The 17,925-nt window shown below is 36.7% G+C and overlaps 1 protein-coding gene across 3 annotated transcripts; it reads right to left on the reverse strand.

Annotated features, from left to right (window-relative positions):
• Positions 1-1,754: 1,754 nt before the first annotated feature.
• Positions 1,755-16,905, reverse strand: klhl8 (kelch-like family member 8). 3 transcript variants are annotated; one of them, XM_022676689.2, is made up of 11 exons: positions 16,841-16,903; positions 14,738-14,885; positions 13,934-14,152; positions 12,791-13,339; positions 11,683-11,869; positions 10,986-11,129; positions 10,238-10,349; positions 9,974-10,142; positions 9,071-9,230; positions 7,011-7,212; positions 1,755-6,360 (listed from the first exon to the last, which is right to left on the reverse strand). In XM_022676689.2, exons 3-11 carry the CDS (start codon positions 14,129-14,131, stop codon positions 6,237-6,239), a joined length of 1,845 nt encoding a protein of 614 aa, XP_022532410.2. In that variant the 5' UTR covers positions 14,132-14,152; positions 14,738-14,885; positions 16,841-16,903; the 3' UTR covers positions 1,755-6,236. The 3 variants fall into 3 exon arrangements, with proteins under 3 accessions (XP_022532410.2, XP_007252801.3, XP_022532411.2); XM_007252739.3 differs by lacking the exon at positions 14,738-14,885 and having other exon boundaries at positions 16,841-16,905; XM_022676690.2 differs by lacking the exons at positions 14,738-14,885; positions 16,841-16,903 and adding an exon at positions 14,577-14,709.
• Between the last annotated feature and the right edge of the window lie 1,020 nt (positions 16,906-17,925).

The following is a 17,925-nucleotide window of genomic DNA, read 5'->3' on the forward strand; positions in this document are numbered from 1 at the left end:
AATTGAAGTAAAATAGTAGTATTTATAGTAGTCGCAGTAGTATTGTTAGTAGTAGCAAGAGTAGTGCTAATAGAAGCAGTAATAGTAGTAATATTGATAGTTGAGTAGTAGTAGTAGTACTAGCAGCAGCAGTTGTGGTCATAGAAGTAGTTGTATTGATAGTAGTGTAGCTTTAGTATTAGTAGTATTTATATTAGTACTGTTAGTAGTAACATGAGTAGTGCTAATAGAAGCAGTAGAAGCATTGATATTAGTAATAGTGATAGTTGAGTAGTAGCAGCAGTAGTTGTAGTCATAGAAGTAGTATTGATAATAGTAGTAGTAGCTGTAGTGGTAATATTAGTATTATTTATAGTAGTAGCAGTAGTATTGTTAGTAGTAGCAGGAGTGATTGTTATAAAATTAGTAGTATTGATAGTAATAGCTGTAATAGAATTAATAGTAGTAGTAATAGTACTCATTGTAGTAGAATGTATAGTAAAAGTGTGGTAATAGTAAAAGCAGAAGTAGTATTAGTAGTTGTAGTATTGACAGTAGTAGTATTGGTATTTTAGTAGTGGAGGTGGTAGAATATTTTTTATTGTTTGTTTAAATTTGTTGCAATTAAAACTTTTACATTATCCTACATTTCATTTATTTTTATTTTGAGTTTATGGGTAATTTTAAGTGAATTACATCATCCTGTCTGATTTGAGTTAAACTGTAGTATAATTTACAATGTTTATGTTAAAATGTTAACCTACTTTACAACAGCCACTACGGGTCAGAGACAGTTTGAGGCGGGTTAGCGGGACGGGTCAGTGTTATTGTAATTTTCTGGAATCTAAACCAAATTTGTCATGGTGAAAAGGCACAAATATCAAAGTCCAGAAGAAACGAGTGGATAAACTTTATAATTGCACATTCTTTCAGACTGTAAACGTTATATAATAACTGCTACTGTTCAATGTTTACTCTTTACTGTTTTACACAGAATTTATAAGCAGGAGCAAAATCCCCAATAAAACAATAAAGAGTACATTTTGGAGGATTAAGACAGACAGAGCAAAAGACATTCAGCAGCTACACTGCATTCTACTTTAAAAGAGCAGAAACCCAGTGAAAATATGGGTACCACATGGACACATGGATATCACAGTCAAACTCAAACAGCTGATAAACCATACTGTGGTGAAAGTATGGGTACGATATCAAAATTTAACACATTTACAAGAGCAGAAACAGTAATATACTGCATCACTTTTAATTAAATTAAAATAACAGCTAATGTACTACAGTAAACACATGGGTAATCTATCACAATCTAACTCAAATAGAAGTGCACAATTTTGAGATTCGAGGTACTAAATCACAATCTAACTTAATTTAAGAGCACAAAATGTACCACAGTGAACATATGGGTATAGCATCACATCCTAACTCATTTAAATAAGAAGCGAAACAATATTACAGTTAAAGTTTTTGTACTATATATATATTAGTACTATACATATGCTATAATGAAGGTATGGGTATTATATTAAAATCTAACTCAATTAAGAGAACAGCAACTGTATTTCAGTGAAAAAATGGGTAATGTATTATAAACCCGACTTAAGACTTGAAGTCTTTACTATAATACATCTATTTAAATTTAGACTGGGATACCATCTCAATACTTTTCACTATAGTACTACTTGATTTAAACCAAACATATAAAGCCAAAAATAAGTTGTAAAATGAAAGTATTATCTTATAAATGTGTGATTAAAGAAAAAAAAAACTGTTTTCTTTATGAATTTATTTTATATAACTTTATTTGGACAATACAAACAGACTGATCAATGCAAATAGTTGAGTAAAATACAGTACAGCTACAGTACAAGTCACTTTCACTAGAAAGATCAGTTCAAAACACTCCACTGTAAAGATCCTGTGAATCAACCACAGATAAAATAACTCAGCCATTCAAAATATATTCCCGTCTGATACAGAAACCTCACACTCGGAGCAGTTCAGTCAAAAAATATGATTATCTCGAAGTCTTTAGTCATTCTCAAGTCTTCTATAAGGCAATCGACTGCAATCGAGTCCTATAGGACCAAATGTTCTTTATGCCTTACGTAGAAGAAAATCACCTGGTTTGGGTGCATTAGGATATGCATCAGAAAACAGGCTGTTTTTGACCTACATCACTAGACTGGCACTCTTCTTATATTTTTATATTTACTCTTTACAAATATTTTTTGCTATTAAAATCTGCATTGCACGAGCCAAGCGCCACATTAAAATGGCAGTTTAATAAATAACCTCATCTGGATATGATTTTCTTAGTCTGACCAGTGCATTAAATAGATAATCCTTCTTAAAATCTATATAAATATGCTACTCAAGCATATTATTCACCCACTCTACCAGAGTCACTCACTAGACTGTGGATATAACAGCTGACGCCATTGTTGTTTATAGCCAAAGTGATAAATATCTGTAAATATTTACTGATTAACTAATGATTTGTCACATATCTCTCTACATCTGCAAAAAAGTAAAATCTGTGTCAGCATCACTTCCAGAATGTAACTGCACAATTCAACACTATTAATACATAAATAACTAAGTGGAAAAGAGAGATTGCGGTACATGACTCAATTAACTAAAAGCATATATAAATATACTGTATGAATATTCTATATCTAAATTTCTGAATAATCCATTCATCCAATTGAAACGACTGTCTGAAGCATTTACAGAAAGCATTACTGAACCCAACAGAACATTCCTCAGGAAACCCGAGAGACAGCTAGCGTAGAAGAGTCTATAAAAGCTGATGAGAAAAGAGTGTGAGAGATGGAAACGGCACAATCAAAAGCAACCTTTAAACTTTAAAATAGCATTAATATGAGAACATTCGATTTTTCCCAAAAATACAGACAAAAATATACTCAAAGCATGTTTCTAGTCCAAGAAATTAGTGCACAACAGTCAATGAAATAAAGGTACAAATATCATAGAAAACGTCCAACATTTTAACTCGTACTTAGAGCTACTTTCCTCCATACAGGCTAAATTTTCATTTGGCAGCAAAAAATACATCTGAATCCCAGGAGTTCCCAATTCAACAATCCTAGAAGTAGAAATCCACAACTCTACAACTAGCATGTTATAATTGTTAAAATGAAAAGAGTAAAAATTAAAAGCTCTTCCAATTCCCAGGGTTAATAAGTTCTACATATACGAACATAAAACCAACATAATTATAAAATGGGACTTTTTGTAGCTCATTAAGAAGCTTTGTTGCATTTGAATTTGTTGAAATTGAATTAAACCTAAACTTTTGGATTCTAATTAAAACTCTAGAACTGCAACTTCATACCCAAGAATATACTTAGAATTCCAGAGTAAATACTCAATAGCTTTTGGAATTTGAGACCTATACACAATTCTAGAATGGAGACCTCTTAAAAGCCTTCAATAAGCTCTTGCAATTCCGGAACTAAAACTCCATAGCTTTTACACTTGTAGAATTAAAACCTCAAAATCCTTCTAATGTAATGCAACAAAACCTCAGGATTCTACAACAGAAACCTCTCTGCTCTCAGAACTGAATAAGTAGAATCTCAAATCCTAGAATACCAGAACAAAAGCGTAGAAATGTAGAGTTAAAGCTTCATTGCTCTGGGGAATTTTGGACTTTACACAATTCTAAAATGTGGAGAGCTCTTGGAATTCCAAGAAAATCTCTAGAATTTTATAAATATAACTCTAATTTGAAAATTGTAATTTGAAATCTCTAGAACTGTAATTTTACAGCTTTCAGAGTCTACAATTTCTTAGAATTACAAAAACTATACATTTACATAGTTTACATAATTCTAGAACTAGATAATTTCAGAGATCTAAAAATTCTAAAATGGAACTTTATAGCTAATGGAATTATAGAACAAATTGTTAAAGACCCTGAAATTCTAACAGATTTGAACAAAACCTTAGAATTTAAAAACTTTACAAAATTTACTCTAAGAATTATGGACCTAAAACTTTAAAACTCTAGGATTCTAAAATTGTAAATACATATTTTTCATATTTCCAAAGTGAGAGCATACCTTTAAGAATTTTAAATGGAGTACACATTTCTAGATTGGGAAGATCTTAGAAGTCTTGAAGTGGCACTTTTTAACTCATTCAACAAGCTCTTTAAATTCTGGAATATACAATATATTTGTATGGAATTCCTAAAAATCTAGAACTCCAGTTAGGTCAAGAAGCTTGATCAATCAAGTAAAAGAGCTCTCTTTAGCCTCATTCACCAACATCTAACTAAGAATTTACTAAAATTAGTTATTGAGAAAAGCAATAAGTCTTCAGGTCTACATAAAATGTATAATGTGTTTATAAAGTGCAGAATTGCTCATAGTTCAGCTCTTAGAGTAATAGATCCCATTGTTCTCATAAACTGAACAAATCCCAAATCAGAAGACATCAGTGAATGCTGGAATTTATCTAAAATATATATATATTTTTTTACTTAGGAGTGATGTCATGCTCTCTCAGACTCTGGCTGCTGATGGTGAAGTGGTGTGACCCAGGATTTAGCCATTTAAGAAAATTATTTTTAAGAACAGTTGGTGAATGAGGCCCAGTATTGTATGATGTTTCCTCAATAACATTTGGACAGTGTTCCTAAACACTCCTAAGGCAGACGTTCCATCGCAAAGAAAGATCTCTCCCAAATAAATCACCTCAAATCCTTTCTAAAACCCGACTACCTGACTGAATGATTGTCCGTAAATGAGCAGGGGACTTGGCAAGCCTGTGGCATAAAAAGAAAACATCTTCAGGTCATATTCTCTCTTCACTCATTTTGTGCGCTTACTATCTTTACCTGATTTCATTCTGGTGTAGATTAACTCCACATTCTGAAGAACCCTCAAAAAGATCTGTACCGATGCTGTCGATTTGCTGAAACTGGCCTCTTTACTTGGTTTTGCTTGGGAAGTTAAGATGTTGCAGGAGACAGGAAAGGATGAGCAGCTAAATTAGCCTTAAAGATCTCTCACTCATTTTTTTTTAAATATAGCACACTATCGATAGCTGCAAAACTTGACACACAGTTGTGTCTCAGGCAAATATGAAAATGATTACAGTTGTGGTTTGATTAGACGCTAGGGCGTCTTTACACCACAAGAGGGTGTAAAAGTGCTCCTCCTGTCGTCCTATAGGCTACAGTAGAGTAGTGTACCTCTTGGTGAGAGAACTTTAACTACTAGAGACATGCCTCCACGATGTTCTCGAAGACATTTTGCCCAGTTGTTAGGCTCTGAGTGGGAACCCATCACTGGACTGAGAGAAGCAGGATGGTTTTTCAGGTGATTTATATACAGCTCTGGAAAAAAGGGGAGCACTACAGTGGCTTCTGAATCAGTTTCTCTGATTTTGCTGTTTATAGGTTTATGTTTGAATAAAATGAACATTGTTGTTTTATTCTATAAACTACAGACAACATTTCTCCCACATTACAAATAAAAATATTGTAATTTAGAGCATTTGTTTGCAGAAAATGAGAAATGGCTGAAATAACAAAAAAAGATGCAGAGCCCAAAAAAATCCTGTTTTTTTTATCACAGTTTTCATGCATCTTGGAATCATGTTCTCCTCCACCAGTCTTACACACTGCTTTTGGATAACTTTATGCTGCTTTACTCCTGGTGTAAAAATTCAAGCAGTTCAGTTTGGTGGTTTGATGGTTTGTGATCATCCATCTTCCTCTTGATTATATTCCAGAGGTTTTCAATTTGATAAAATCAAATTAAGTGCTCTCTTATTTTCTCCAGAGCTGTACTCATACTTATTGTTGTACTTATATCCTTTACTACAGCCTCACCTACAATATGATGGGTTCTAACGTGACACTGGGCCATGTGTTCGATCACAGGTATAAGAGACAAGATCTGCATTATAAAACAGAAAAGGAAAAACACTCCAGAATTCACAAAACTAAAAACATTTTTAAATTATTTGAACAGAGGCTGTGGATTCCTGCCTCAGCTTCAGCACTGTTATACAAAATATAAGAATATGAGAGAATAAAGATAGAGAATAATTACTGATATATAAACAGGAACTTTTCTACAGTGATACGACTAGATGATCTGAAAAACAGAAGAGTGTTCAGATGAGGGTGGAGTGGTGCGCTGTACTGAGTGGTGTGTATATAAATGCTGGGACAGGGGCTGTGGTTCGGTCCTCTGATCCTACTCTTACATGCAGTCCACCACGTTACTGGACCCCTGACCCACGTCCCGTATCTGACTGATGTGAGTGGCACAGACCGCTACGCCTGCACCCGCCCTGCAGTGAGACACAGACCCCACCAACTCCCACCTACACACAAAGAGAAAAGACACACACATAAATACACATATAAATACCTATCGCTGCTGTCAGACAAAAGCCTTGAGTCTCCAAAACAGCTTCACTTTTAATGGAAGTCAGTGTAAAAATCTATTTTATTCAAAATCATTTTGAAGCATTACAAAATAAAGATGTGATATAAACCTTTAAATAAAAACCCAGTACTTTTTAAAGCTCTATTTTAGCGATCTACAGGCAAGTCGTCATCCGCACACCGCACAGCCTGATTTAGGGCAGTGTGTCAGTGTGTCTTTGCTATCATAACGATGTGAAAAGTACACCTTTGTAAATTTTAAGCTCATCATTCTCTTTAAGAGTAGATCAGGTGAGCTCTGTCTTTGGTGGATTGCTATTGTAACGGTGCAGCTACCTGGACGTGTTCAACAAACTCTTCTCAGCAGAGGAAACTGAGCTGCTGGTTGACGCTGTGAAGGAGCTCCAGCAGCTCATTTACGGGAACAGCAATGTTATTTTATTTACTATTCTGTTTATTGTTGATGTAAAAGTTGGGTTGCCAAGTTAAACTGATAATGTGTATTTCAATTGTTTGAGCCGAAAAACACCCAAATTACACAGGAAACGGTTCAGTGTCTAAAACCTCAGTCAGGTGGAAAGCTCACCTGTTCATACGGGGGTCGAAAGCCTCCACCGTGTTCAGGTAGATGTTGCCGTTGTGGCCGCCCACCGCAAAGACCCGACCCATCACCGTGGCGACGCCGACTCCGCCTCTGGGTGTGGTCAGCTCTGCGACATACTCCCAGCGGTGCATCCTGGGATCAAACCGCTCCACCGAACTCAGCGGAGAATTATCGTCAAAACCACCTAAACACACATAAAGAGCAAAATTCCAAAACTTTACAGAAGAGAAAAATAACGTCAAAAATATAATTACAAGCCTTTTTGGAGATTTTCTATTGGTCAATTAATTATCATATTTTGATATAATGTAAAGTACAGTAGTTACTTAAAAAAAATCCTATTATATTATAAAACTATTATATTCCAAATTTACAGCTTAAATTGAGCTGTGAATATGTTATCTCTATGATAGCTCTATTTCTGTTATTAAGCTGTTGATGTGCAAAAAACATAATGGAAACTATAAAAATGTGTGTAAATGTTCATAAATTATGTAATGCAATAGTATATATTATTTATTTATCCCCCAAAACACTTCAATTTAAATACATTTTTGATAAACAAAAATATATTGATATTGTGTTAAAATATTCTGAAATCTGTATTAGAGATTTGTTTGTTCATATTTTTTTATATTTAATATATTACAATTCATATTATTTAAATTGGGTTGTCCAAAACATACTTTTCAATATGAGGTTGATGTTTCTCTCTGTTTTTGTTTACTTCAGAAGCACAACACTGTTAAACATTCTGGGCTCTAAAACTCCCCATAACTCTTCATAACTGAACTGCCAACCTGAAAACTGTATTTAGAGCCGAAGCTAAAGTTCAGCACCCTAAAGTCCATTAATGCTGACGAACAGAGATCCCGGCAGCAACACCAACATCCCAGTGTGATTATGAGATGCTGAAATTACTCAAGCTGCTGTAAAAGTCATGTGTTAAAGCTACCGTCCAGTCACTCATTCACACATATATAACTCATATATCAAAGTTCAGCTCTTTCAAACGCAGATCATTTAACAGGACTGATACCAGGGCTGATGCTGCTGGGTCTTTGGAGGTTACTCCTGTAGATCAAATGTAATTTCCTCCATCAAACAGCATCTAATCTACGCTGTATCGGGTCGTTGACCCAGATGAATGTTAGCCTTGAGTTAAATTACACTGTCATCAAATCAAATCCATTTTATGGGCATTTAGAGCAATTCTGTGGTTTATAATGTGTTTTATTCACACTGAAAGCTTAATAACAGGAACAGTGCTCGGCTACTGTTGTAGCTCTGTTGTGTATCAGGTTAGAAATCGACATAAAAACATAAGATATAAGATTCTTCAGATCCACTTCCTTTTGTTTCTATAAATGTGTTTTATTTTGTGCAGTATTGTTTCTTTTCTTACCCTCCTGATTCATGTTTTTATTGTGTTGCACTTTTTGCATGTGGGGTTTGCATTTTTGTTTTTAAAATTTGAGCATCCTAAAAAGCACTATAAAAATAAAACGTATTATTATTATGTATGAACACACATTAAAGTAGTATCATTCTGGGCTCGGCCTGTCAAAAACTTCAAATGCTTCAAAATTTAGCTTTGTTAAAGGCGGGCAAAAGAATGCTTTGCCAGAACTGAATAAAGTTATACTAATTGTAAAAAAAAAATAATATTACTTTACTGCCTCAGTCCACATGCCTCTTTTACTTCAGAGTCTGCTTCTCATTTCTCAGCTTGTCCAGAAAAGCATATGTAATATGAGTCCTTAAGGGAGGGGAGACCAGAGACTCACTAGCTGCATTAAATGTTTAAATTAAGTTTATTTGTGCTTTATAGGCCAAATTGGTTTTATTACAGGGGTTCTTAACAGGGGATCGTGAACTCCAAGGGACAGTCCTTGATTGGGGGTTACGAGAGTGATGGATTTTAAGTGTTCCTTATAGTGCGAAAACTATGTTAACTATTGCATGGTTTTGCACTTAAAAAAAAAACTTCAAAATCCAAAATAAAAGTCTCTAGAAAGTAAAGTGGTCTCCCTGTTCCTCACCCACAACGTAGAGGCAGCCATTGAGTTCGCTGACCCCGTTTCCAGCACGTCTCTGTCCCATCTCTCGAACATCTGTCCATTTATTGAGATGTGGGTCAAAACGCTCCACACTGGAGAGAGATGCTACGCCGTCGTTTCCTCCCACAGCATAGACGTAGCTCTGATGAAAAAACAAGAAAACAAGCATTTAATTCTATTATTTCCTAATAAACCTCTGTGGCCTTTTACACAAAATACTGTATCGGCACAGCTATTCCACTCCGAGAACTGCCTTAAAAAAACTTCCCTACCGGAAACGCTAAAGCTCCACTCACTGTCACTTAATCTCTACCTCCACTTAGACTGTTTATTTGACTTTAGTTTACATTTTTTATGTTTTTGGTATGGTTAAAACCTTTCTTCAAATTTTACTTATGAACTCTTATTTCTTACATTTCTTATGTTTTTTTATTGTTTATGTTTTAATTTACACTCTTATTATTACATTCTTACTCTTGAACTTAACCTTTGTATTCACTTTATCTTATTTATTTTACTATTTAATAATTATTAAAAAGTATTTTTTTTTCTACATCAGTCTATATTCTATGTAATTAATTTAATCGATTCAGCCCTAGTACTGTCTCGGATACTTTGTTAATAAGAGCTACCCTCGATTGTATGTTAAATTTAAATATGGACTGATTACATCCACATTTCAGTTATTAGCATAAGATCTGAATACTGATGACTGGTGCGTGGTGCTTTATGTATATTATATATGATATATATGATGTATATTAATGTATTAGACTTACACTGAAATATTTTCCAGACGCCTAAAATGAAAACAATGTCCTACATTACACAAATTAATCTTACATAATGTAGATTTATCACTCAGGAATGATTCGTTGCTCTTACCCCCAAAGCCACTGAGCCGACTCCGCCTCTGGGAGTGTTCATGGAGGCCACGGCGCTCCAGCGATCCGACTCTATATCATACCGCTCCACATCACTGAAACAGGAGTTATCATCCAGACCTCCAATAGCGTAGATAGGACCTCCTAAAGCAGCCAGTGCGATTCCCCTCCTACACAAAAACAACCACACAAACAATTATTTATAACACACACACACACACACACAAACAGAACAGGCATGCAAAGCTGTGAGTGGGACTGTTACCTCTTAGTGTTCATGGAGGCCTTCATCATCCACTTGTTGGTCAGGGGGTCAAACATTTCCATATTGCCCAGGTGTTCACTGCCGTCATGGCCGCCCACTGCGTACACTTTACCTGTGGGAACAGTAGAGTTATAGTGTTGTAGCAGATCCTACTGTTGTTTTTACACCATGTAAAACAACTTTTACCAACAAATTCAACCATTCCTAACAAAACAGGCCACCAAACTCCTGCTACACTCTGTGATCATCATGCCTCAACTACAGCAACGCGGCCCGTGATGTAAAACCAGTTCAGATTGTCCAAATCACAGCAGTTCGATTGATCTTCAACCAGGCAAAACCAACAGGCACATCTCACCCCACTACTCACTGAGCTCCACTGGCTAACGGTTTATGCTTATATTAACTCAAAGCTCTTACAATCAATGCACAATTTAATGTTCACTGATTCAGTTCATGAGGTGTGAAATAATGTTAAGTTTCTGATTGTACATCTCTAATTTCTCAATAGAAAGTTAGAAACACACAGACTTATCATGAAATAAATGTGTTTTGACTAAAATACAAGTACCAAAACATCTAATTTTGACTTTAAAAGAAAAAAAAGCATATAGATGTAATCACATATACAGGAAGGTTTGCTGTATAAATATATAAAAATAAATACGTTATTTAACTACTAATGACCAGAAACTGCAGATACGCCACAGATCTTCCTAAAACTATTGGAGCTTCCCATATCTCTCACCTCCGACTGAGATTACTCCCACATGTCTGCGTCTGCTGTTCATCTCGGGCCCGAAGAACCAGCTGTTCTTACTGATAGAGTAACACTCAATACTGCGAAACGGATCCCCAGAACCGCCACGGCCTCCGACACAGAATAGAACCCCTATTAAAACATCAACAGGAACATTTAAAGCACAACCTCAAGATTTACAGACTTGTGATGTGGTGATCTGGTATATGGTAACTGGTCTCTGAAATGTTAAATATGCTAAAATCTATAAGAAAATGCTGTATATTGTGATGTGCTGTACATATAATTTGCAAGGTATATCCTGCTATATTTATAATTACCTCATACAAATACAATTTGCAAATACATATCACAAAATTAACTGTTTCATTTTGTATGTAAATCCACTTTTTATATAATTTCTATAATAAATCTAAAGCATTTTACTAGATGCAGTTCAGTTTTTAAAGAAATATGAGAACTCCTTTAAAACCTAAATAAATATTACCTGGTAGCATCATATTATTAATGAATGATTAATCACTGTAATTAACTGCACACAAAGGCAGATCTTAATATTAGGACAATTTCTGAGGGAACAGAAGATGTGAATTGATCAACAGGTTCTAGCTAATCAATCCCAGATGTTTATCAGCTGGATATTTCAGCCTAAAAGAGGACCTGCTGGATATGATGATCTTCTCACCTGCAGTGTGTTTGCGGGGAGTGGTGCGGACCGAATACTCAAAGTCGGGCACGCTCTTGTTGCTGAGGTGCAGGTGATAGTTCCTGGCCTCGTCTAGCAGGTCTCTGCAGCTCAGGTTGGATTTGATCATCTCCTCTTTGGCCACAGTGCCGGTGAGGAAGTCCACCGGCAGCAGGGGAAGACGCACCTGTGAGAAAACAGACAGAAAACCCCTTAACATACAGTATCTATTGGGAATGTCCCCGATCTGATCATGTGATTGGAAATCAGAGCCAATCACATAATTTACAAAGGAAGGAAATGAAGTGTAAAAGATCCGTATTACTAATTTATCAACATCCCCAAGATATTATAATACAGTAGAAAGTCTAGTCTGCTAAGCCTAAAACCACTAAATATACAGAGAGATATCAGCATTTAAAGAAATAAACCATGGTCTTAAATATGATTAATCATAGAATTGTTGTTGTGTGACATTTTTTTTGTTTGTTTATTTATGAAAAGATGCATATTTAAATATAAATAATTTAAATGACCACTTAATACTTGCTTATGTTGTCATAAAAATGGCTGTTTTTAAAGCATTGTTTCAATAATTAAAAATGAAAAAAAAAAAAAAAAAAACTTATAGACACAGATAACTTGGATGTGTTTTACATCATTGCCATAGTGAAAATCAAATGACTTGAGGGCAAAAAATGTGATCCGGAGATCCCTACTATCTATCACTACAATTAGTTTTCAGGTAAATGTACAGGTGCTTAAATTTTGTCAGCAGTCCTGCATGGACAGCTTTCATTAAAAGACAAACTGTTGACCAAACTGGTTCAAACCACTGGATATCAGAAGGTGATTGGTTGGTTTTCAAGTCAGTTTCTAATGAAATTAATATTATGTAATGAAACAAATCAAGTAATTCAGTAGGGGTGTGCCATATCATACAGCACCCAATAATATTGTTATAATTTAATTTTAAAAAGAAATTCATACTATGATATTGGCATTATTCTGTTTTGAAAGCATTCCATCTACCCAGAAGTATTGTGATATTATTTTAGGGCCATATTTCCCACCCCTATAATTCAGAATAAGCATCACTATATATCACCTGAGACATGATCTGGTCGAGCCATATCTCGTGGTGCTGGGGGTTGGCCTTCAGCCACTTGACGGCAGCTTTGTAAACCTGCGTCTCCGAGTGGATGTTCAGGTCGCTGGAGCTGAGCAGCGTCTTCAGATGCTGAGGAGACACGCAGGGGAAGTCCTCGCAGTCCACCACCTCGCGGAAATGCTCGCAGGCGTAGCGGTCGGCCATGTCCATCAGGTCAACCCTGTTGTGGCTCTCGGCGAAGGTGCGCACGGCGAGGCAGTTGGACGGGTGGAAGTGGGCCTTCATGTACTCACAGCAGGCCCGGGCCACCAGCTCCACCTGAAGGATGCAGGCGGCGTACAGCAGGGGCTGCACGTTATCCACCGTCAGCGTCAGCCGAGAGGAATAAGCAAAGCGCACCAGGTCCTGAATGGCATCGCCGTCAAAATCGCGGATCTCAATCAGGTCCTGTTTGGCCTCGGACATGTCAGAGAGGAACATGGCACGGAAGTACGGGATGACGCAGGCCAGCACCAGCTTGTGGCATGGTATCAGTTTGCTCCCCACCTTCAGAAAACAGAAAATCCATTAGAATGGTAGTCTTTCATTTTCTTCCACGTCCCTCTGGTTTTGCTATACATTAGAGATCATTTTAGCTGAAAAGACTGACATTATCTGCACTTCTTTATACGTTTTTCCCTCTACAATTAACTTTTTAATCAAAGTTCTGATGATGTTCTTCACAACAATGCCTGGAATGACCCACATCTCTTAGGCTCTCTGTACTGGCTTTATCCTTAAATAGGGCCACCTGGTTAACTTCCGTTTCCTCATAGAATGATTGACTTTACTAATTTAACTCCACACTGCTATTATTTTGAAACAGCCGTTTAGTTAATTAATCAAGCTGTGTATTAGCATAATTAATTAATTCATGAATTAATTAATTAATTAATTACTATAGCATGCATTTCATGAATGTGGAGTCTGTTGGCTTTCTAAGAATCTTCTGCACCAACTGGTAAATTGTTCACCATGTGGTAATATAAGTTATATCAAAAACAGTGATTGATCTGGTTAGCAATATTGGGCTGCTATTATTTTGATCACTACTGTAAGCCCGTGAAAAAATACAGATCCTGATGACACCATCAGCGTTACCTTGAGTGTGACGTCGCAGAGCTCTCCGTTCTCGTAGAACTGTCTGAGGGAGTTGTGAAAGTCCTTCCAGGCCTCCTGCGCCTCAAACACGAACGAGCCGTCAGCCTCACACTCGCCGTTGGGCGACCGCGGCACACACTTGTTCCGGGGTTTGTGCTGTTTCCCGTGCTCCGGCACCATGTCTCCCGGTGCCATCATCACTCACACACACATCTGCACCTGTGGAGAGAGAGTGGTTAATTTAACACAGCGAAAATGTCGAAAAGTGTGTGGACACCTGCTTCCTGAATTTGATTGCATCCAACCACATAAAGAGCAAGATTTATGTTGTTTAGGATGTTTCCAAAGGTACTAAATAGAGGTATATCTACCCAAAGAAACCTACAGAACAAATAAAACGGGTCGGGCTCATGCCCCCTTGGACCATACTCATGACCTTAAGCCCATGTATTGGTCAATGCTTTCCAATGGAGCCTACACATGAAAAAACCAACGCACCTGAACTGACATATATGGACATGTACTCTAAGGACTAGGATGAGGAATACACGTAATAAGCTAACAAAAATCATCAAATAAAGAACAGCTAACTCACACAAACAGAAGAAAAGGCCGAAAATAAAGCGTCCCAACATTTCTGTACCTGTAGATCATCCCAGACCTGACCAAGAGAAGATCCCCGTGTCAGTTTGCCCGCTACTGAAGTGGTGTACTATGGTAAAACGATGCTTTTATAGATGAAGGGAAGCTCCCGCAGCACTGATGGCTGGCCCCCCCTGAATGGACCCTCTGTAGGACACTCACCTCATCAACATTCATTCACAGCCCTGCATAAAGGCCAGCCTGGATTTCACAGCAGTCCTGCATCAAAGACCCTTTGTTTTTCCTGCCAAAGCCTCGCTCAGTAACAGGACGTGGGCTACAGGCTCCTCGTCCCCTTTCGGACCCCACACTGGGAAATGTGAAGAGAGCGAGAAGCAGTCCTCACTGACTGACTAAATTATCCTGGACCAAAGAGACTGACTGATCAGTAAAAGTGCTTTTACACCTGTCACGTTTAGGTCTGAACCAAAACAGCAGTTAAAGCTAAAAGGTACCGAGAACCATGGTCTGGACCAAAGGTCCAAAATTTGGTGCGACCAGAAAGAGAGAGAGAGAGGGAGTCTTGGCTTTAACACCAGAAAGTCTGGACCAGGGTCGTGTTCAAGGTTCATGTTTTTGTTCGGTTGTATACACTGGGTACCATACATCACCACATTACCTATGTGGGTGGAGACTCCCCAGGACAGACTGGTTTGTAGAACAGTCCCAATTTGGCAAGTTGCGTTTTTTTTGGTGTTTTGCTAAATGTTACCTTTCTCTGCCAGAATTCATCTCTATCCTTCGAGTGCAGGTTTGTCCTGAAGCAAAATGAGAGATTCCACTCAGATCACTTTTATAAGTGTTTATAAATAAGGGGTAATTTACAGTTACAGTAGATACAGAATCACCAGCACCAAGGAGAGACGGATTTCAGCACAAGATAGATAGATATGTTCTTTATTGTCCTTATAAGGGGATTTTTTACAGCCTGTACCATAGCACACATTCTGCTTAGACATACAAGGTAACATAATACATAAAATACAGATATTTGTCAGAAAAACATGGAGAACACATTTGATCACACAAGGCTTTACACATCAGCTTAACGAGGTAACTTGTTAGTGTTCTGTATCTCCGATCTGATGGAAGCAATGTGAAGAATGTATATAAGACCTATTTCCTTCTTCTATTGCTTAATATGTGTCAAAAACCTGCCGGTACTTCCTGTAATGGGTCTGAAATTCTGAACTATTTTAAAAGTGTGGTCACAGCGTAGACTGAATCATGGTTCAGTTGAACCAGACTGAAATCACCTTATATTAAGTCGAAGCAAATTTTATTTTGTCTTTTGGTGTGGAACATTGTTTTCTTTAGACCTGGTATTTTGGATTGGAGCTAAAAGAAAAAAATCTGACAGCCAGGCCAATCAAAGTACTGTAGGTGTGAAAGCACCTACTGTCTTGATCAACTAGACCATAGTTTACTTCCAGTAAAAGTGTTTTACTTCTTTTGTTAAGCTGCTGCCTGAAGGTTACTAATTTCATTTATAAGTTTGCACGTTTAGACTTTATTTTCCACCCCTACACTTCCATTACCTACACACACTGCCAATTTCCTAACAGTCCTTATGACAACCTAAATACTGTCATATACGGATATATATTTAAAAATCAACTCTGATAGATACATATAACAGTTAGATAAACATCAAACAGACTGTACCAATAAAACGATGTGTAACGCCTGAGATTAACAAATTCAACTGATAAATGTAAAAACTAAATAACCAAGAAAACACAGACAGCAGTATAGCTAAATTATTCTAAATTCTCAATTTAAACTCAAGTTTTCACCTTAATGGCCTGACAACTTTAAATTCCACCTTAAAAAGGAGCAGCGTTCCATTACAGAGCTTGTACAGTAGCAGACACGGTAAACGGCTTATTTAAGGTGGAACGGAAAATTCGTTCCCACTGTACTTTCGCTTTAATTCTCCTGTTCAGCGCATTTGCGTTACACTGTACATTAAACATTAAAACAGCATACGCACACTAATCTGTAACCGCTTTAATAAACGCTAAAAAGCCCAATATTTGCCTAATTTAAGAGTTTAGTCCTGTAATTTTAGCAAATGTTCCTAGCTTACCGTTAGCACAGTTAGCCGCTGAGGTACACACTGTAAAACACGGAGCTCTTACACTGTTTCCTCACCAAACCTGACCTGAACTATGAGTTTTATATTTATATTATGAGATGAATGTCGGTTATGATGCTGTGTTTGGGGTTAAATATGCGCAGAAAATTGTATTTTTGCTGTTTTACCTCATGTTGAGTGAAACAGACCCAGTTCACGCGACCGGACGGGTTGTTGTCGTTAAACAGCGGAGAACTATGGGTAGTGTAGTTTCGGTTTTATTTATATTTACATATCAATATACAGTATATTTATATAAATACACATTTTCTTCTTTGTAAGACTAAGTTTTTTATAATGTATATGTAAATGTAAATAAAATAATCAATGTTAGATTGACAAAAGGAAATTTGATTTACAATAGTGTTGCCAATCGTTTTATTAATTGTATTAAGCACATGTATTAAACATTCATTATATTCAATAATTATTAATTATGATAAAAGTTTACATGCAAGTACTTCATTGTATTTTTGAGGGTGGGACCAAAATAATTGAAAGCTTTAATGGACGAAATGAATGCAAGCTCCATATTCCACATTTAACAACTTGAAAAGAAATGTTTCAGCAGCCATGCTTTTGTGTGTATGTTGGGTTAATGTTGCTATATACAGCTTAAACGCGTAAATGATTCACCAGGTACACCTGAACAGAGGAGCTAATAGGGGTTAATAAAGTGTCTAGTTTCTAATGGAGTCAGTGAACGGAAAGAAAATAAAATAACAGTTTTATGATCATCTTAGACCTTAGAGGATCTTAGAGGTGTGAGTTGTTTGACCACAGTGATGTTTGGGGGAATGAAGGTGAGGCATTCAACTTCAAGAATTCTATACCAACTGTTAAGCATGGTGGTGGTAGCATTGTGCTCTGGGGCTGCTTGGCTGCTTGTGTGAACATGGATTTAAAATATAAATATACAAAAAAATCTATATAGTATTTGGACCATGTAACAGCCTAATGAAGACATCCACACTGAGCGTGCACATGCACACACACACAGATTAAAATAATAATATTCAGCATTTATTATTATTAGTCATAAGCATGTAAAGTGAATGATTGTTTCCAGAAGTGGTGATGTGTGTCGGTGCATTAGGTGGTTTTATCTAAATGATGCAGACCAGAGTTATAAAGTAATTGAGAGTGTGTGTTGGCATTTATACACCCCTAAAAACACCTGACTGACATCTGCTTTATCTCTTATCACATCAGT

Source organism: Astyanax mexicanus, chromosome 17 (assembly GCF_023375975.1).
Source record: "Astyanax mexicanus isolate ESR-SI-001 chromosome 17, AstMex3_surface, whole genome shotgun sequence".
In the NCBI taxonomy this organism is placed as follows: domain Eukaryota; kingdom Metazoa; phylum Chordata; class Actinopteri; order Characiformes; family Acestrorhamphidae; genus Astyanax; species Astyanax mexicanus.

What these genes read in the sequence shown, in the direction of transcription:
- klhl8 (XM_007252739.3), bottom strand. Translation starts at nt 14,131, where the DNA reads ATGATGGCACCGGGAGACATGGTGCCGGAGCACGGGAAACAGCACAAA. An exon ending in GCCTCCATGAACACTAAGAG is followed by an intron (nt 10,143 to 10,237) that starts GTAACAGTCCCA and finishes GTTTTTGTGTAG; the next exon opens with GAGGGGAATCGCACTGGCTG. An exon ending in TGGCTGCCTCTACGTTGTGG is followed by an intron (nt 7,213 to 9,070) that starts GTGAGGAACAGG and finishes ATGTGTGTTTAG; the next exon opens with GTGGTTTTGACGATAATTCT.